We start from the raw sequence: 21,735 nt of genomic DNA, 5'->3' as shown, positions 1-21,735 counted from the left end.
ACCGGCTGTGTGTGTGTGTGTGTGTGTGTGTGTGTGTGTGTGTGTGTGTGTGTGTGTGTGTGTGTGTGTGTGTGTCTATACTACAGTACGTGTGTCAGGTGATCGATCATGTTTGCCGGCACGAGGTGAAGTGCTTGATCTTCTCCTTCCTGCCAGCTGCTGATAGGTCCCATGTCTCTGTGCACCGCCCCTCATATTTCTTTTATCTAATTGGATTGCAGCTTGTCAGCGGCTCATTTGTATACGACCACCACCTCCTCCACATTTACGGCATTCTGCCACTGATTACTCAGCTCGGAGCTTCCTGGCACAGCCTAAGTAATGACTTTGCTTTCAAATTTGTCCGATCAATTTATATTTGTCTTTTTCTCCGTCTTGTCCTCCATCTCACTGTCTGTTTCCAGTTTTTTATTCCCAGTGGTTGTTTTCTTTAGCAGCCCTTCTCTCTTACCGTTCCTCCATCCCCTCTAGCTCCTGACCAAGTCAAATAGTCACCGGTGAGGCTGCACACAGTTGTTTGTAGCAGCCTATCAGCAGGAAACGTGTTGTTGGGTGATGCTGCTGGACCTCAGGACTGATGGTTACAGGAGGTGGACAGATCCAAGGAGACAGATGAACTGTAGCTGTTGAACTCTGACAGATACTGCAAAGCTCACCCAACTGCCCAAATTAGGGTGAATTTACATCAAAACTAAAGATTAAAAGATCGACTGAGATGCATATATACTGACTGTAGTTTGATGGCTATTCTGTCCTCAGAGTAGGTGTCAGACCACACTTCAACAGATAGCGAACATACTGTTGTATAGAGAGTCGGACAAAGAAGTAAAGTTGAATGAACTTTTACTGCTTGTTTTCCTCTTCTCATGTACAACAATCTTTTTTTTAAAACTGAAATAAGGACAAAAATAAATCACTCAATCAGTATGTATGTCAAAATAAAATTACATCTTTTCTGTTGTACCACACAGAATAAAACACTGTGCTAAATTACCTTCCTTTTCAACAAACAAGGCATGGCTTGATAATTCACATTTTTGCTGAGTCATCACAATGCTTTACCCTAACTTAGATGCTAAAAATACTAGCTCCATAAAAACGTCCCTCTTTATGTTAAAGTTCTATGTAAACATTCAATAAGCAGTACAATTCAGCACACATGGTATTTTGGTACTCACAAGCATTGCTTCTCAAGGCACTCAATGTAAGAAAGGCAGAGGATCAGCTGCCCACATGTGATCCCTCACCTCTGCTGTGTGCTGGGATCCTTGCTCTGGCCACATCATGTGACCCTATTGGCCAATGAATGAAAAGAAGACTTCTACTGCTAAAACTAACTGCAATAACACATGCAACCACCAGGGAGATAAATTCAAATAATCTAAACATCAACCCAATATACAGAACAATGGCTCTGTCAGTGGTTAAGTTTAATACGCAGCTGTGTGCTATTACAGCTGCACTGACATAGAAATCACACCTGCCTATTAACCTGTGTGACGTTAATCCACAGTTTGCCTGTGCTCGCCAAATTGAAAAAGAAAAAGTGACATAGGATGGGTCCTGTGGGTTCCTGACCAAGAACATCTTCGGTTTGGGTCTGGTCTGGGATCTTTTTGTATCAGTCTTCCCTAATTTCTCCTCTATAGACCTGTGATGATTAAAAGTTTGCGATGTGGGACTATTTTGTTAAAGTACTATTTCCAAAGTCAAGAAGGATCCTTTAAGGCTCCAGGAAAACCAGATGAATGAGGAGGACGAGGAGGAGGGTGGAGCATCAGGAGGTCTGAAGGCAGACTGACAGACTTACAATGATATTTGAAGAACAAGAATGAGAAACTGGCTCAAAAAACTTGAACATTAATCTTTAGGCAAGTATTATGACAACAATATGATGAATGAGTATTTGACAGCGTGGGAAAGCAGAAGTGACTATAAACGTGAGGGAACAGATCTTTCTTATCAAACACATCAGCTTCTTTTCGTACGGGAAAATGTCCTTTACAAAGTGAATGGCAGAAGTTAACTGAACATGTAGCTTGTGTTTTAACAACAGTGTTTGCAGAGAATATAATTCCTCCCTGCTTGTTACCTCTCTTTTATTCTGCTTCACTACTAACAACAGACAGCTGTGTGCTCCCTATTACATCTAGTTACCAATACTTTTCCCCACCATCATTCCTCAGATTTGAATGAATTTCCACTCATTCAGACATTTCCAGAGGATTGCCATGTGTTGTCTCAGATTTTACTTTCCCTCTAAATCACAATCCTGGCATAGCTGATGTGTAAAGCTGCCAAACCATTTCCATTTGCTGTTGTCTGATAGGTGGATCCAAGCCTCTCTCCAGGGTTATTGCTTTTTTTGATTGCCATCCGTAGCTGGGAAAGTGACAGGAACAAGAACCTGAGTCAGAATCCGCACTTATTATTGCAACACTTAGAGCAGGAGCAGGGTCCCGTCTCGCAGCGTTTCTGGCACAAGCAGCGAGCAAAATCAAATGCAATAAAAGCATGTCTGGATTAGAGCTTGTTAACCAAGAGAAGAGCCTTTAATTGCTCGGGCTTTGTGCAGCTTCACAAAGAGCTGGCGTTGCTAATCTGTAGCTCAAGGGTGAATGTTTGGGACTAAACAAGCAGGGATGTAAAGTATGGTGGATGGAAAAGAAAGGCATTTCAGGAGGGAGAATTTGAACAAAGTTGGTGACAAAGATACACGGTCTCTAACTGGCTGCTGGCAGACTGTTTCATTTTATCATCATGACACGAGTTTCAGTCAGAATGCCTCAACTACACATCGTGAGGACTGTGATGTCACAGGCTCTTGAAATGTGTTTAATTCGGTTTGGTATTCATTTTTATAGTTTAGCTATGATACCTCTCAACGACGACAACGTTATAGTCAAGATAAAACCAAAGTGAACATAAGAATTACTTCCCACATTGTCTCTGGTTAAAATCCCTCACAGTTAAGGCCCAGTCCCCCCTTCATCTTGGACCTGCAGCAGTGACCTTATGTGACCTTAACATTTAGTCTACAAACTTTTATCGTTGTTGTGTCCTGTTGTGTAAGTGACATTGCCTGCCTGTGATCACCCGCTGACAGTTTTCTAATATAATGTGGAGCTGAGGGATGGACAGAAAATGATACACTTCCTTACAATAGACTGACAAACACTGGCTGTTATTCAGCAGCTGTAATTCCATCAGTAGTGTTATTATACTGGTCACAATGTGTTCTTATGAATGTGGACCTGAGTTCCATCATTGAATATGTTGAAGTGTTTTATGTAGAAACAGTTGAGGGGTTAAATGAAATGACTAAACCTTGTTTGACAACGCAACAGACCAAAAAACACCAGTTAGTTCAAAATAAAATGAAAAGATTTATCTTTTAATCTGTGGCTATTGAAGTTACATCAGTGAATTATTCGTATTGAACTCAATATATCTGTTTCTGTAGATCCCTCAGTTTTGCATTCTGAAATGTCATCTCCTATTTTAAAGACTTTTGTCTCAAACATTTCCTCCCTGTCTTGACAAACTGTCTCCACTTTAGATTAGAACTGTGATTTTCTCCACTGCTTTGAACTTGGTTTGTCTGTTAAAATGCATGTGTCTTTTACTGAAGATTATTCATTTATTAGATTATTTATCTATTTGTCCAGTACAGGGAGTCCACACTCTGTAATCCAAATAATTTAGAAGAACTTTTTCCCCACATCGAATGCTGAATTTTTCTAGCCATCATGAACTGAAATGAGCTGATTTATGCTCATTCATATGCTTCTTGTGTATTCTTTCATGTGAGTGTGTCAGACCTGAGAGGAAATCTCATTTAGTACATTTGATTGATATTTACCTCGTTACCCTGAAAACAACAATAACAACCTAATAAAACCAGTGACTGCAAGAAGCTGCAGAAATGACATGATTTATTTTTATGATGTTTATCGGACATTTGCACACTGAAGTGTTGATAATGTTACTTTTCATTGCGATGAGTGTCATATTTCTACATGTCTTTGTACAATCCTAAAGAATATTTCAACAGCAACATTTCAATGTGGATTTTGCTTTGTGGAAGATATGTCATGAAGAACAATTGAACTTTCGTGTGAGATTTACTCCCAGTCTTGTTATGAGGTGTGTAGATAAACAAACCCAAATGCAGACACACAGTAAAAGTCTCTTTGGAACCAGGTATTTATTTCTTCCCGGGCAGTGAGAGCAAACAGGAATGCACACCAAGAGTCTGAGTCCCAATCCCAATGTGGAATGTGGGTCTTGTCTTTCTTTGTTACAAAAAAAATAAACGCTCCCAGTGGGGAGGATGAGGGGCGGATAATTTCTGCGGCTAGAGAGTCTGTAATATATCGCTCCATCGCCTCTCGTTTGGGTCGGGACAGATTGTAGAGGCGACTGGTGGGAAACGATGCGCCAGAGAGCAACTCGATGGCGCAGTCGTACGGCCGATGAGGTTGTAGGGAGAGGGCTTGTTCCTTACTAAATGTCTCCCCCAGATCTGCGTACTCCCGGGGAACAGAGGATAGTCGGGTCCAGCCGTAGAGCTGCAGGGGATGTTCTCAGGCAGGGGAATGGCGGATCTGAGGCAGCGCGAGTGACAGGCCGGGCTCCAACCCAGGACTCTCTCCCTTATCCAATCGATCCGGGGGTTGTGGTCCCGGAGCCAAGGATGGCCCAGAACCAGGGGCGTCTAAGGAGTCGGGAACACATACAAACGGATCTCGTGTTGGTGATTGCCTGACACGAGCAGAGGAATGGGCAGAGTTCGGTGTGTGATGGTCACCAGCGGGCTGCCATTCAGGGCGCTCAGCGACAGCGGCTGCTACAGAGCCTCCACCGGAATCCCGTGCGTGGAAATGAACGTGGAGTCTAAAAAGTTCTGTTCGGCTCCAGAGTCAACAATGGCCGAGATGGGAAGAGGACCTGATGGCAAGCCCAGGCTCGCTGGCAACGTCAGGCGAGACTTGGGATGGGGAAAACGCTTGGATTCACTCGCCAGTATCCCCACCATTACGGGCGAGCTCCCTCTTTTGGCCGAACCGGACAGGAAGCGATGCGATGCGATGCCTCGGCTCGCGTAGAGGCAATCTCCCGACCTGAGGCGCTGCTCCCTCTGCTGCTGAGTGAGACGCGACCTCCCCAGCTGCATGGGCTCCTCGTCCGCTGGCGGCGTTGTAGCGGTGTGGTCCAACTGATCGGGAGCGGGTCGACGTGTAGGTGCCTGGAACGAGAAACTTGAAAAGGGGTCAGACTGGCGGCCTGGCAGAGTGGTCCAGCGGTTCCTCTCGCGCCATCTCTATCGCATCCGGTTATCCAGCCGAATGGAAAGACAGATGAGTTCGTCTAAGGAGTCTGCCTCCTCCCGAACGGTGAGCTCATCCTTAAGTACCTCTGACAGACTGTTCTGGTACACACCCCGCAGGGCCCTCTCGTCCCCAGCCGGACTCGACGGCTAGGATCCGGAACTCCATTGAAAATTCAGCCGCGCTCGTAGAGCCCTGGCGTAGGTGAAGAAGCTGCTGTACTGTGTGGCATGTGTGTACTGGCATACACCGGGTGATCGAACACCTTCTTAAACTCCTCCCTCAGCTGTGCGAACGAGGTAGATTCTACTGGGTTCTGAGTCTGCCAGGCCTCAACCCACGTCAAAGCTCGTCCTCGCAGCAACCCTATCATATATGAGATCTTAGAACTGTCTGAGGAATAGGTGATAGGCTGCTGCCTGAACACTAACATTGTCTGTAGCAAAAATCCTCTGCAACCCCTTGAAGCCCCGTAAAAAGGCTCCGGGGGTGGAACAAACGACTCACGGGGAGGAGGTGAAGCCGCGACTGGCGGTCCAGAGACGGCCTGGAGAGAGAGAGATCCTGCATCATAGTCCCGATCTCTGCCACCTGGGGGCCGAGAGCCTGTTGAGCGTCATTCAGTCCCTGGAGCAGGTGATGGTGCTGTCCGACGAGAATCCCCTAGTTCACAAGCGCCCTCTGCAGGTGGTCCGCAGGAGTGGATCCTGCTGCGGTCGCTGGGTCCATGTCTGGTCAGTTCATTCTGTTATGAGGTGTGTAGATAAACGAACCCAAATGCAGACACACAGTAAAAGTCTCTTTGGAACCAGGTATTTATTTCTTCCCGGGCAGTGAGAGCAAACAGGAATGCACACCAAGAGTCTGAGTCCCAATCCGAGCCAGAAGTTGGCTCCTCCGCGAATGTGGCTGGCTGCCGGCGTGGGGCCTTGCCACCCGAGGGAATCCCGGGGTTCTCCTCGGCCCGTGACCGGGTGACGTAGCCAGACGGCGACGCTGCTCCGCTGGGGGAATCCCCAGACTTCTCCTCAGCGAGCTGATTGGCTGGATCGACTGTGTGACGTCCGCGACTTGACACAGGATAGCCCAAACCCTCGACAGCGGATCTTCGAGGATCACACTGGAAGGTCTCTTCGTGCAGGTGATGCCCGTGGCTCGACACTGGACGGAATAGGCAGGGTCGACTGTGTGACACTCGTAGCTCGACACAGGATTGCCAAGATTGCAGCAGATGATCTCCGTGGAACGATCTGGAATCTTCTTCGTTCAGGTGAATGCCCATGGCTCGACACTGAACGGCAGGAAACAGGAAACAGGTTGGAGTCAGAGCCGGACTCTCAAAACAGGGAAACGGATGGACGGACTTATGGGACGGGTTGACGGGTAGGCAACGGACGAACTGACACCGGGTGGGCAGGAGACCAGGGTATTAGTAGCAGCCGGCGTTAATCACTGGAATGCCGCCCAGCTGTGCTGCCGGAGAGAGGCGGTGGCAGTGGGCGGTGCTTGGAGGAGGGTACTGCTGAGGAAAAAACAGACAGGGGAATGACAGGACACAGGCGGAGAGGTAATCAGGGGTTAAACAGGGGAAAACACACTAGGAACAGACAGGAATCCTAACAAGTCTGGCTTTAAGCGCTGTCACATGCATGCATATGCAGTCTCCATGCATTCTTTATGAAGCTGTGCTACTTGTACCGCTGGAGGTTTTTGTTGAAACACAACAACTGCACTCCACCTGGACAATTCCAATAATCATCCTTCAATTTAGATTTATTACAGACAACTGTAATTTTATATATACACATCACATTATATCCATCCATCCATCCATCCATCCATCCATCCATCCATCCATCCATCCATCCATTATCTATAGCTGCTTTATCCTGAACAGGGTCACGGGGGGCTACAGCCTATCCCAGCTCACTGTGGGTGAAGGCAGGGCACACCCTGGACAGGTCGCCAGTCCATCACAGGGCCAACACAGAGAGACAGACGGAAACAAAGACCATTCACGCTCTCATTCACACCTAAGGGACAATTTGTAGAACCACCAATTAACCTGACATGCATGTCTTTGGATGGTGGGAGGAAGCCGGTGTACCCGGAGAGAACCCACGCAGGCACAAAGAGAACAGACAAACTCCACACAGAAATGCTGTAAAAATTAGTTGTAAATCATGAAATATTTACGTGCTTAGTGAGACTGCGGGACCTGGTGGATTAGATGAAACATTCAATGCTGAACAGGAGTCAAATTCAGCAGTTGAATGGCAAGAAACGCAATTGTATTGTTGGATTTTGAAAAGGGAACGTTATGTTGCTCTTATTTATCCTTTAATCTGTGGCTATTGAAGTTACATTAGTGAATTGAACTCAATGAAAAGTGTCGTGGCAGTTACAGTTAGAAGTGGTAGAAATCTGGTTTCTTGTATAGTGGTACTGTAGATGGACTGCAAAATTTGAACCTCTGTTTTACAGTACTGAGTAGTAGTGGGGGATTACAGGAAGTGGATGGTTCCTGCAGATATTCACATTTGCCACTGCTCCTCTCATCCCCCTGCTAGAAAAACAGGCCAGGCAGAGCATCACTCGTCTTCTCTCTGAGTCAGATCAATGCACGTGCACTGATACGGGCTGGAGGTGCCTATTGATCCACTCTGCCTCGTCTTTGTCTGCGGTCATTATGGAGATGAGAGGGTGACCTTTTCCAGAGGTGTCAGAGCGGAGAGGACGCTGTTTAACAGCTTTCAGGAGAATAAAGCTCTGGGGTTCAGCCCTACAGCTCTTAGTATGGTTGGCTTGTATGAGTCAAGACTGCCAGACACTGTGATACAGTATACCACCTCTCCTATATATAATCTTCAAGAAATATAAGTTAAAATAACATCCAGGATGATGATAGGGTTATCTCTGCTGCATTTAATTATTTTTACATAACACTTGACTTGTGTCTGTGTGTGTGTGTGTGTGTGTGTGTGTGTGTGTGTGTGTGTGTGTGTGTGTGTGTGTGTGTGTGTGTGTGTGTTGTTTTGTCATCTGTGGAGAAATTTAAGGAAGAGTGACAAGTTCTCATTGTTGTGACAGATGCAGTAGTCGTGGTACTTAAGTACTTCAACTGAAAAATCAGCTGTTAAGTTTTCCCAGCATAAAACATGCAAAAGCATATTTTCCAAAACACCATCCAGTATAATTTGATGTTTTTAAGGCTTTTACCTTTTTAAACAAGGACAAACAACATGCTGTGCTCAACTAAAAAAAAAAAATACCCCCCCCCCCCCCCAAAAAAAAAAACCAACAATTTTTCATGTCATTTATCTACTGCCGATGTCTGTGTTTACATAGAGCAGTTTGTCCTCCTGTAGTGTTTCTACTGGTGTGCAGTGCTTCATGAGGTACGAGGAGGTTGAGAGGCCTGTATTCAGATATACCTGCTATTATTAAGATTGCATGAATGAGTGTCCCCCAGTGTCGAGTTTGGAGCAGGATCAATATGATGAGGGAAATCTTAAAGTGGGGAACATTTTGCTCCAGGCAACACTGGATTAAAAGTCTAGTTTGTATTCACAAAGAGTGAGATGACGTCTTTGCAATCAATTCTGCCTCATAAAAATCCAAAACATGCTGCAAATGTGCTGTTTATACCAGAACCAGGGGATGAAAATGGTATGCTCTTTCTCTTTCCAAGTCTATGTTTTTTATCTCAGACTTCATTGAAACAGGTGTACATTGTAGGAATTGTTGTTAGTTTAAGAAAAAGTCCCAGCTGATGGACAACCTTCCAGTCTTGTGTGTAGAGTTGAGTGGATCCAGCCACTGATGTGGCTGAAAAAAAAAGTATTTTGTTCTCATATTCCTGTTCTTAGCCTCTTTAAAAACAAATCCCCTTCCTCCTGTCTGATGGGCACACATTGAGTTTTAAGATTCCGTCCATTTCCTCAGCACGGATTCATCCTGTTTACACCGGACATGAACATCATGTTGATCTGATCACAAGTGCAAAGCTCTAAAGGCCATTTTTTTCTGTCTGCGACGTGTTCCATCTCCAACACGGCCGACGCAGCTCGTCGACGTCAGTAAAGATAGATAGATAGTAGATATTGTGGTGGCGGAGTGTGGTTAGCTCAGCTGCAGGGGGTAGAGAGTGGGAGGAGTGGTTCAAGGGAATGGTGCCGGGAAGGGGTAATGAGCACAGCTGAGCCGAATATGACCTGATGAGCACAACTGAGCTGAAGGTGAACTGATGAGCTCTCCCCTATAAAGGGGAGCAGGGAGAAGGAGGAGGAGGAGGAGAAGCAGCTGCACGAAGACATTGGTGTATGGGCAGGGAAAATAAAGGCATTTTACACCCGAATGTATGACTGAGCATGTCATCTGTGTCCAGGAGAGACCCCGGTAGCACCAACCTTGCTACAGATATATACTTTATTAATCCCTCAGAGGGAAATTTTTATGTTACAGCAGCATAAAAAAAGAAAATGCACATTCTATACAATAAAACAAGATAAATAATATTAAATAAACTAACCTAAACCTAAACCTAAACAACAGTGCGATGAATTAGAATAAAAACAACATGCAAAACAGCAGTGCAAGGGAATTATTGTTGTGTGATGGATTTTGCCCGAGGTGATTTATTTTACAGTCTTATTGCGGTCGGCAGGAATGATCTCCTGTATCTGTCCTTGTGACAGCGGAGCTGGAGGAGTCTATTGGAGAAAGTGCTCCGCTGTCCCTGCAGCAGGTGGTGGAGAGGGTGGTCAGGATTATCCAATATGGATAATAGTTTGTTCAGCGTCCTCCTCTCCACCACTTTTTCCAGACTGTCCAGTTTGCAGCCAATGATGGAGCCGGCCTTCTTAACCAGTTTGTTAAGTCTGTTGGTGTCGCCGGCTCCAATGCTGCTCCCTCAGCAGACTGCGGAGAAGTGCAGTTCACTGGCCACAACAGACTGGTAGAACATCTCCAACATCTCGCTGCACACATTGAAGGATCGAAGGTTCCTCAAGAAAAAGAGTCGACTCATCCCCTTCTTGTAGACAGCATTGATGTTGGTCTTCCAGTTCAGTCTGTTGTCATGGAGACACCAGGTACTTGTACTCCTCCACCATGTCACCATGTCCACCTCCTCTCCCAGAACTCTCAGTGGTTGTGCAGCCGTCGTCTTCCTCCTGAAGCCACCATCTCTCTTCCCGCCCACTCCACAAAGTCCTCCACTACTGCCCTGTACTCATCCTCCCGTCCATCCCTTATACACCCGACCACTGCAGAGTCATCAGAGAACTTCTGCAGATGGCAGGACTCTGAGTTGTACTGGAAGTCAGTGGTGTATAAGGTGAACAGGAAGGGAGACAGAACAGTTCCCTGTGGAGCTCCAGTACCACTGACCACCGTATCAGACAGAACACTGCTCAGACGGCCTGCCTGTCAGGTAGTCAGTGATCCAGGAGACGGTGGACGTGTCCACCCCCACCACCCGCAGCTGTCGATGCTTCATATCCCACAGATGGAATAAGTGTCGGGTCATGAGGAACGGGCGCTACATTAAATGTACCATGTTATGCTAATATAGTTGTGCCGTGATTCTGGGCTTTGTTTTTTACCCCAGCCTAAGAGAATGTTGCAGACTGTATTTCTATTCTTTTATTTCAGCCTACTCTACTTGCTTTTACTGGAATAAGTTTAGACAGAGATGTCGTCCACCAGTTTGCATCATCTTTGAAAGCACAAAGCTGCACACACTCAGACTCCCGCTTGACCCTTTTACCACCATAGTTACAGTGCGTCACAAACACATGGCCACGGCCTGCTGGAATCCTTTCAGTGCCTCCTTAGCTGCACTCACATTAAGTGGTCAGGCAATCTAGCTTGGAGAAGCAGAAATAAAGGAAATCCTATTAAAAGGCACAGAAGGAGTCTGTTTCTCTTTGTTCTCCTTCTTTCATGTCTGTTTCGGGTTCATTCACAGCGAGACAGCTGTTTGATCCAGATGCTCCTCTCTATACAGACAGACACTGAAGAAGTGCTCTGTATTCTTCTTTTGGCAGATAGATGAAGGCAGATATCACATCCCCTCCACAGTGCACTGATTTTGGTTGTTAAAATATTTCTACATATGCGAGAAGGACAGGACTGAAACACTTTCTGTCCTTACAATACAAAAACACCTTCTTCTCCATTGGACATAGATGCTTTTGAAGAAAAGTGTTGGATATCCTGTGGTTGGGCTGGATGTTTGTGGAACCACTGAGTGTTTAGAAATAATCCAATGATCAGGCTTGGGAAGCACACAGCGGGTCCTTTCATCCTGGCCTGACTGTCTCCTACTGTAAACTACTGTGAACTGTGATCATATAGATTTGGATTGAAAGAGGGTTTAAAATCTTTTGTGGCTCTTGAACAGCTCAGGGGAACGACATTAAAGTGTTTCTGAAAGTTCTTTGCCCTTTTTCACATTCGTCCTCTTGCTTCATCACAAAAAGACAGAAAAAAAACAAAAAACAAAAAAAAAACAGCCTCTGAAGTGAAGGAAAAGCACAAGAAAGGAACGGAACAGTTTTTTTCTTGGTGGAGCTCAGCACTTGTGTCAATAACGTCGGCCAATAGGCAGGCTTATTATTATTATTATTATTATTATTATTATTATTATTATTAGTGTCTTATTGACACTAAAAGGCTTATATGTTTTTTATGACCCTGATGTTTAATCTCACATTGACTGATTGTGATGTACATATCAGTTACTTGACTGCAGAGCTAACACTGTGGTGTAATACAGCCCAGCAGACCCTGTCCTCGAGAAACACGTTACAGGACACCAGGAGGGACAAATCTGACTCCAGACACCAGAAATGTGTTAGTGCAGGCAAGGAAAACTCAGGTTAGTGTTAGTCACACTCTAAGGGTTAAAAATTCAACTAACATAACAGCCACCCAAATTTATTTCCCTTCTTCTCGTTTGAATTCTTCAGGAAATACTCATCACAACAAGATGGCGCATAAATCAAATGAAGCGGTACAGCTTGATCTTTTGAACAAAATGAGTTGCTGGTCTGTGAGAAGAGAACCAGTGACATTGAATTAAATCCTAGTTACTGGCTGCACGACCACTACTCTTGTTTAAATTACTTCTCAACATATCAGTGCACAACACATATCACATATCAATGATTAAAGTCTCAAAGTATTCACAGTGTGAAGCAAAGCAATATCCTTACTAATTTCAGATCTCCTGACGTTGAGTAACTCATAAATTCCCGATCACTTCACAACATCTTAACATGCAACGCATCAGAATAATTTGAGCAGGAGTCCATTTTGCAAATCAAAGCAAATTCCTGCATTGTCTTCAACAGTGGGCTGACATTATTATATCCCACTTTGTATGAAAAATACAAATACAATTTCATGTATTAGCAGGGCAACCCAATAGCAATTACTATTAAATTAGCACATTACCGTCACTCAGAATATATATTTTTTTCAAATTGCTGAGTTGCTGATCTGTAGATGATCTTGCGGGTCAAAGGTGTACCTGTCCTGAGCTGGGCTGAGTGGCAACAGCTCTGGTGGACATTCCTGCTGTCAGCATGCTTTCTCAAAACATTTGACATCTGTGGCATTGTGTTGCAAGATAAAACTACACATTTTAGAGGTGCAGTCAGTCCAGGCATGATGCTGATTAAACAGCAATCATCCTGCTGTTTAGTCAGCAGCCTGATGTGCCACACCAGTCAGGTGGATGGATTATTGTAAACAACGTGCTCACTAACATGGATTTTAACAAAGTATGCATTTTATGTGCATAAAAAAGCCTAACATCTTTTACTTCAACTTCAGACAATTTTAACCAGGTCCAGTTATTGATCAAATACATATTTAAATTATAGTCACTATTGTACATGTTGGTGATTACAAAGGGGTTACATCCACATGCCTTCTTTTCAGTAGAACGTCTCTTTGTCAAATAATATTTACTTGAATGCTTTCCATCTTTTTTGCTGGATGAGACTTCCTTCTGTCTACGTCTGGGAAGGCTCCATTCTTTTGGCAGTGTGTGCTCACATTTTGAGTCAATTTCTTGTTTGAATTTGCACCATCTCTCATCTGCCAATTAAATCAATCAGCGTTGCTCCAACCAACCCCACCGAGGCACACAGCCATGTCGGATTGGACGAAGAGAGATTTAAAAAGAGTCATTCAGGAACCAGTGTGAAAAAACTGTGATTATTACTTAGCCATATTCGTGGTTCTGTCATCACTCAGCAGAGGGTTGACCTGAATGCAGACGTGCTTGAAGGTGATGGTAACATGTATCGTTACCTCACTCAGAGTTTGTTGTTCATATACATACTTTTGATTTGTTTGGTGGTTGTGCTTTGAAACCAAAAGATTACAATTTCAATTGAACTTATACTGAAGAACATTTCAAACACGGTAATTAGTAATTAGTAACCTATTTGTGTTTAAAAGTAACCTTCCCAACACTGGTGACATCACAGCAGTTTTATAGTAAAAACACAACATCGAGGGACTACTATCTGCAGTGGAAAATGAAATCCAGAACCGTGCCTGGTACCGAAAGCGAGTAGTTGAGTAGAGTAGATCCAGTGCTGGAAAACTGACATCTACCTGATTCAGCTCAGTAACACCGACACTATCGGGAAGAATTCACACCTTTCATTGTGCTTCCAATCAAAGCTAAAAAGAACAACGAGTGTGCTGAACAGATTCAAACATGTCCTCTTAACATATGCTTGAGATGTCAGTTTCTAAAACTAAGTGATGCTGAGTCTTGATTTTATAGTTTCATCTGGTGTTTTACAGGCACATTTCCCATTTATCTATACTATTTATTAAACTGGCATGAGAACAGTAGCAGGAACTACTTTAATGATACATTTGTGGATGTCTGTGTCCTCATGCTACTCTTAATGTTTGGGTGATTGCCAATCAGAATTAATTTTGTTGTAAGAATATTGAAATATTACTGTTTGATGAGGATATTGTTTGGAATTGAAAGAAATGTCAGTGGAGGAACTGTAATGAGCACTCATTTGACTAGTTGAGGCAGGACTGACAGCTGAACGATTCACCGATTAAAGAGAATCACAAACAGTCTAATTAGAAGAAGCTGACTCCTGGATGGAGTCAGGCCCTAATAATGGACCTCATAAATCAATGCAATGCAAATTGGACTTGATATGCAATTTGATTGGCTTTTAAATGGCACTTTTACATCTTATTATTCTGATTAAACACCATGTCTTCATTAAACATTATTGATCTATAATGGAAATAAATGATTTGTTTGTTTTTAACAAGAATTAATTTACAAATCAGACAAATAATTTATGTAAAAAGCAGAAACTGTCAACAGCCAAACATCACTGAACACCACCAGTCCTTCTAACTAAATGTCAACATGCAAAAATACACCAAACAACAGTTCTGAGCAGCATCATATTTTAACAGAACCCTCCCAAATCTTTTCAGATCACTTTGTCACAATTCATGTTGGTATTTTCTGATCTACAGCTGCTATGGTTAAAGTTTGGGAGGTTTCAGAACCAATTATTTCAACAAGTGTGGTTTTGGTTGCAACCGGTACTCCATTAAAGTTAGTGACAGATCAGGCTCACAGTTTAAAGAAGCAACTGACCTCTTCACTGAGAGCTTCTGTTGCTCGCTGGTATATGGAAGGCTTCAATGTTGTGTACTATTATTAGCACATCTTTACGAGCACTAACAAAACAGTGATATGCAATAGAACACTGAAGACTAGAGAAGTGAGATGACCTGATTTGATAGTGGAGCACCTTGATGCATCAGTATGCGTTAATGAGGAAAAACTGGAACACAAGCAGGATACAAGCACGACTTCATGATGCAGAGTTTATATAAATACCAAATAGTGTGTGTGACGTCAGATATAATAAACTGAAATATAAGTTCAAAACATACATGACAGGTACACGAACATGATACAGAAAACCAATTACTATGGAGATATTTGTTGTTTCAAGGCCCTGCTGAGCTGTTTTCTGGGGGACGTATCTCAAGATGAGGCACTGAATACATGAATCTCTTGATGCTGTATACATTTTGCAGAACATACATGCTATGCATAAAAGTGATATGTCAGTCTTTGTTTCAATAGATTTGAACATGTTTTTTTCATTGTTCCTTTGATTTTCTCCTGATCTAACATGAAAATTGAACATCAAGGCAGACAATAATAGTCTGACTCATCTTTTTCTTTTGACTTAAACTGTTGTTCAACCCTTCCTTTTTGTAAACATTATTGAAGCTGCAAAAAAAAAAATCCCTGCATTTATAACTATATTTTTCTCACAGTTTGATGTGACATGTCAAGTATGTTTCATTTTAGCGTAGTTATTCATTTAAGCTTTAGTAATTTACCCAGAGTGCTGACTGTACACATATCTGAACATGTGGAACAAAAACGTGTCTATAATCTAAATATAGAAGAAGTTCCATTCAGTGTGCAATAAATAGCATCTACACTTTTTTGTCTGTCTGACTTTATTAGACAAAAACCAAGACCACGTCTCCAAACACATGATTAACTTTGATCCAATCAAAACTCAGAGTGTGTGTATTACCTTTTACACCTTTTACACCTTGCACCTGCAAGGTGAAGACAAAACTGCAGTCAGTCATTTGGGAGGTCTGTCTCATTGCTTATTATTATTTTTTGTTCTAGATTTATATGTCAATGTGCTTGATTGTGTGCAAAGAACTGTATGCGTTTGACAAGTAAAGTGCTGGCTGGGAAATGGAAGAGATACAATAAAGCCTGATTATTTGAAGGAGATGGCTATTAGCCAGCAGAGAGTCAGAGCTATTATGGTGGAAATGACACATTGTTAAGGAAACATAAGACTTCCCTCAGTGGATGATGGCCTCCTGAAGGGGTCTCAGATTAGATCTCACAGGTGCACTTGGGAGGGCAGTCCTGATTATTGCAGTGGCAGAATTATAGCGGCTCATCAAATCTCCTCAGGAAAGAATATTGAGTCTTATTACAGGGAGGGAAGAAGCCACTGATGGGAGCCATTTATGAGAATTGTTTGGGTTGTACGTTTTTGCTTTTTACAAGAAGTCTCCAGTCTGATGAGCACTTATGCACCACTCCACATGAATATATATGGACAACATTCACCTTTGAAAGATGGAATGAGTTTTCTTGTGAAGGAATGTGTCTCCATCCAGGACCATGAGACAGGTCCTCTGTGCCTGGATGTCAGGATGAAATACAGCGAAGCAGAGAAGTGAACAGACCGAGATAAAGAGGGTGACTGAATTTTAGATTTATTCTGTGGCCATAAAGTTATACTTTGTGCTGTCAAAATCACTGCAGCGCCGTGAAATAAAATTCATATTTCAAGTGTGCGATGAATCAGTGGCAGAGTCTTTGGAACCTGCTCTGCTGAATATTTGAATTTTGGTTTATTTCTTCTGTTGAACAGACAAACAAGGTAACAGTTTACACCTAACATATACAGTATACACCTATACACATTCAGTTAAGATGAACAGTTTACAGAAGAAAAGTCCAGTACTTACAGCAGAATGCCAATAGAGACATCTAAAGAACTGCTAAATTCAATTCAGTTTTCTTTATATCGTATTAAATCAACATCAGTCATGTACAGACATTGTAAATTGCACAGTTGAGACCATACTTTCACTATCTGTCATCAGTTTGTCTTTTTGCCTTATCCTCATCATTATATCTTTCTGTCCTTTTTGAGGTTTTTCCTGTTCATTTCCTGTTTTATTTTGGTCACTCACTTCCTGTCCTCGTGTTGTCCCACCTTTGTGATTGCCTTCCTGCCCTGATTGTTTCCACCTGTGTGTAATTATCTCCCTGCCCTCCTGTGTATAAGGTCTACATGCTCCCTTCCTCGCGTGTCATTGTTCTGTCAGCTATTGTGTGTCGGCTCGTCTCTCCAGAGTTCCTGCCAGCATTTTGGGAGTGTTTTTATGCTTTGACCCTCTTTTGCCTTTTTGGATTTTGCCGTTCCCTCCTGTACGTCTGTATTGTATGAAACTAAGCTTTTGGATTGTTCCCTTGTGGTTGAATTTAGATGTTTGGACCTCTGTTATTCAAGTGTTTATTTGTGTTTTGGTTTTGCACTTGAGTCAGTATTCTAACACCCCAACACATACAGTGTTATAGAAAAAAAAAATTTCCTACTTGAGCGAGAAGACTGCAACAGCCAACGGAAACCATAAACTTTATCAAAAAGGAAAGTTTCAAGGTGAATGTTAAACAGGTGATAGGTCCACAGGAGAGGAGACTGAAAGTTAAAGGCTCTGCTTCCACTTCTGATTTTGGAAACTCTAGGATCTATGAGTCGGCCTGAACTCTGAGTACAAAGCATGCATTGGGGTGGTATGGTGGTATGAGGTCTCTAAGATGGGATGGAACTTGGTCATTAAGGGCTTTATATGTAAAGAGAAGGATTTTACATTTTATTCATGATTTTACAGGGTGCTAATGAAGAGAAACTAATTTGGAAGAAATATGATCTGTGTCTAAATCTTGACAGAACTCCCACTGCAGCATTTCAGATCAACTGGAGGCTTGTCAGACTTACTGGGATGTCCTGATAATAAATAATTACAATAGTTCAGCCTTGAAGTATCAAATGCATAGAGAAGGTTTTCAGCATTACATCAATATAAATCATTGAAATAATGTATTTTTATATTGTGCTACAGAATACAGGTAATTTGAGAAAATCAGTTTTTAATGATATTGCATAATTGAATATCGTGAAATATTTTGTGACGGTCCAGGCTATCCGCTCTTCCTTTCTGTTTTGCTCCCTGTGCTTTCTGTTGTAGGTGATGTCTCCACCCACTGCTTGGCCCTGTCCTTTTACCTTGCTGTTGTGGGGCTCTGCCTGCCCTTGATTGGTGACCAGCTTTACCCGAGAGGAAGTTGCTCAGGGGTCACTAGTACAGAGTCAAATGTCGTGCGATGTCACGCCGCAAAGCTAATGAAGCTTGCGTGCCTTTCATGACGGAGGGGTTTGTGTCTCTGGGGGATGCAGAGAAGAAACTGGTAAAAAACTTGAGATACAGGTAGAGTACAGAGTTTAATTTTGGAAGGGTTATTGCCTTTTTCATCAGATACTGACACTGGTGAAATGACTCCAGTAGGTGGTATTAGTTTGGTTCCTAGCTCTGTGCCGCTGCACCGCTTCAACTTGTTCTCTGGCTTAGTTGATGGTGAAGTGGTCATGGGACTGTGTGATTTGTTGCCAGTGGAAAGGGGTAGACATTATCTTGGGGAATGACTTTACTGAAGCAAGAGTATGGAAGGATGTTCCACCACTTTTGGCAATGACAGCATCACCTCAGTGCGCTTTAGAACCGGATGAGTGTGAGAAGCACCCACATCTTTTTCCTGTTTGTGCAGGACCCTACGAAATGAGCAGGTCGAGCTCAGGAGAGCGTGAGGAGTCCACACAAGCTGGTTCTTTACTGCTCTCTTTTCAGTGTGTAGTCTCTGACAAGGTTCAGGATAAGGTTGTGCTCTGTCCATGGCCTTTGCCATCGGTCAGTAGAGGAACTGATTGCAGAGCAGGCTCTAGATCCCACGCTGACCCGTTTGTTCAAGTTGGAGAGCAAACTAGAAAGGTTGCGAAATGGTTATTTTCTACAAGAACGCATGCTGATGAGAACTGGACTCGTGTAGTTGACAATATGGAGATGGATCAGGTTACTCGGGTGGTGGTTCCATCCAAATTCAGGCAGTTGCTGTTGAATCCTTCATAATAGCATTGCTGGGCATTTAGGGGTCCAGGAAACCTATGATTGTGTACTGAACGCCTCGGCGTATTGTAAACTGTGTCACACTAGTCAGATGATGGGCAAATCCAGCCAGAAGATTAAGTCAGCTCAGGCCGAGTATTGTCAGTTTGAGGAAGGTGATCAAGTTTCAGTCTTGTTGCCTTTAGTAGTTCCCCCCCTTTCAGTTGAAGTTTAGTGTGCCAGATACAGTTAAGAGCCGTGTGACTGCGTGTGGTTATTTGATCGATATGCCGGACCGGAGAAAGAAGATGCAGTCCAGGCCGTCCACTCTTCCTTCCTGTTTTGCTCTCTGTGCTTTCTGTTGTAGGTGTTATCTCCACCCACCTGCTGTGCTGATGTGTTCTGTTTGGCCCTGTCCTTTTACCTTGCAGGCATGGTTTCCAGTTTAGTTGTGGAGCTTCGCCTGCCCTTGATTGTTGACCAGCTGCACCTGAGAGGAAGAGCATAAAGCTAGGCTCCCTCATTGTTTGCTTTCTCTCTCTCTCCACAGACAGCCGGGCTCATGGCAGCCTTTGACATTTTGTTGCGTTGTCTTCTGATTTTTGCACTAAAATGTTGAGTTAATCCAGTTTTACTGTGGACCTCCCATCATTGTTATGGCCTGAACGACCTGCTCATAACAGTTTAATTAAAAGGAAAATTAATTTTCTCGATACTGCTGTGAAGTTGAGATTAAAAACTAGGCAAAGTGGGCATCTTCTCGGGAACCTGAGGCCTTTAGGTGGCTTTGAAAATTAGTGCAATGCCCTGCGTTGTAGGTGGGCTTAGTTTGAACAGGAATCTATTCATAAAAACGTGTTAAGGTGATATTAAACTGGCATACAGAGGATGTGGAATCAGGTGGTTTTCTAATAAAGGAGCACTAGCTGGTTTCTAAAACTGTTATGTGTATTCTATTTAATTTTTGTGCAGTAGAGTCTGCTGTGTGCTCTGTACCTGTACTTGGAGATGGTAGAATGTTAATATGCACTGAGGTTGAAAAGAACGGGCTCTAGGGTCCACTTAATAAGTTAAAGGCCACTTAGTAGGGCAGATGCTGGGTTGCACCTGAAATAAACTAGTTTTTCAACCACATTTTAAAGGAGAAAGTCTTTGTAGCTGCTCTGATTGGCCACATTCAAAAGTGGGGAAGAAGCCAGCCATCACACGGACGGCTAGGACAAGAAATTGTACAAATGGGCGTACTTTCCCGTTTTTGCTCCTCAATGGGATCCATACCGTCTTACATCGTCATACATCTTAGTAGCTTTTTTTTTTTTACCAGAAAATTTAGAAATTCTATATACTGCCCTGAAGACAATAAAGTGATAGAAAAAAAAATAGAAAATCAGTTTTTAGTGAATAGTAAATGGTCTTTACTTATGGAGGGCTTTATCACCTTAGCAGTCTCTAAGTTTTACACTGTTTTCCATTAACACACTAATGGAGCTGAGCCAAGGTGCTCGCCATCAGGAATATATTCACACACATTACACACCAATGGTACAGGAGCGACTTGGAGTTCAGTGTCTTGCCCAAGGACACTTCGGCGTGTGGACAGGAGAAGCCGGGGATCGAAACCACAAACCTTCCGATTAGCTGCCCTCTTTACTCAAAGGATTTGCCATGACCTAAGGCTGTTTGCTGTAAATTCTCCATTTATAAATTAAAAAATAGATTGGCAAGGTGTTGATGGCTGTGAATGGAGATGTTTAGAGCCAGAAATCTCTGCCCCTGCCTGGTTGAGTGCTGATTAAGTCTGTGGTATGAATCAACATCCATCTAAAATTCTCTTTCATTCTCTGCAGCCTCTGTTGATGGTCCATCTATCACCCCGGAGAGCAGGGCCAACCTTCACTCCACCACCCAGGAAATGGGCAGGAGGCTCCCTGTGGTCACCACCGTCCCTCCGGTCAATGTCCCAGATCACCATGCGGTCTACAGAACCCCCCCACAGCACCGGGCCCCACTCGGCCCTCACGGTCAGCCCAGCTACTTTGAAGACAGCGGAGGATCCAGCCCTCAGCCCACCTCCTCCACCCCACCGTCAGGAGCTGCGCTGGATAACAAAGATGAAAGGGCTGAAAGCGCAAATATGAAAACAAGCCTCACTGTGCACACATTAGCAGCCAGCAGCAGGGTCTTAAAAGATCCACAGCTTCCTACCATCATTCCCTCTGCTGCTACTGCTGCGAGGGCGGAAGATGCGAGACCAGGAAGTGACAAAGAGGAGACCGAAACCACCACCACCACCACCATGCAGAGTTCAGGTAAGAACACTCTTATTTAGACAAATCATAGGGAAAAATATTCAGTCTTCATAAGTACATGCATTGTGCAGTTGCTGTCAGGTAAATAGTCCCTCCAGGATTTCGCAGTTTTCTGGTGATTATGATCAAAAATGTGTCATTTTGCAGCAGATTTTCTCAAAGATTTCGATGTAATTTGTGGAGTTTTAAATGATTTTTTTTTTATTTTTGCGTAAAATTGTGGGAATTCTAAAAAATTGCAAGTTGAGAAAACATTTTTTTTTTTTTTTTTTGTAAGCACTACCTCATTGACTCTGTAGCAGCCA

At 43.3% G+C, this 21,735-nt stretch overlaps 1 protein-coding gene across 1 annotated transcript in view; it reads left to right on the top strand.

Moving 5' to 3' along the window:
* sez6b (seizure related 6 homolog b) overlaps nucleotides 1–21,735 on the top strand; it is a 205,153-nt gene that overhangs the window by 58,296 nt on the left and 125,122 nt on the right. Inside the window, exon 2 of the mRNA XM_069166512.1 lies at nucleotides 20,969–21,430. Coding sequence (XP_069022613.1) covers nucleotides 20,969–21,430 — 462 coding nt within the window. The remainder of the gene's footprint in view (nucleotides 1–20,968; nucleotides 21,431–21,735) is intronic.

The sequence above is a fragment of the Embiotoca jacksoni genome, unplaced genomic scaffold, assembly GCF_022577435.1.
Source record: "Embiotoca jacksoni isolate LCO1_2020_lvr unplaced genomic scaffold, fEmbJac1.0.p SCAF_39, whole genome shotgun sequence".
Lineage (NCBI taxonomy): Eukaryota > Metazoa > Chordata > Actinopteri > Embiotocidae > Embiotoca > Embiotoca jacksoni.
This window is presented reverse-complemented; position numbering and strand designations above follow the sequence as displayed.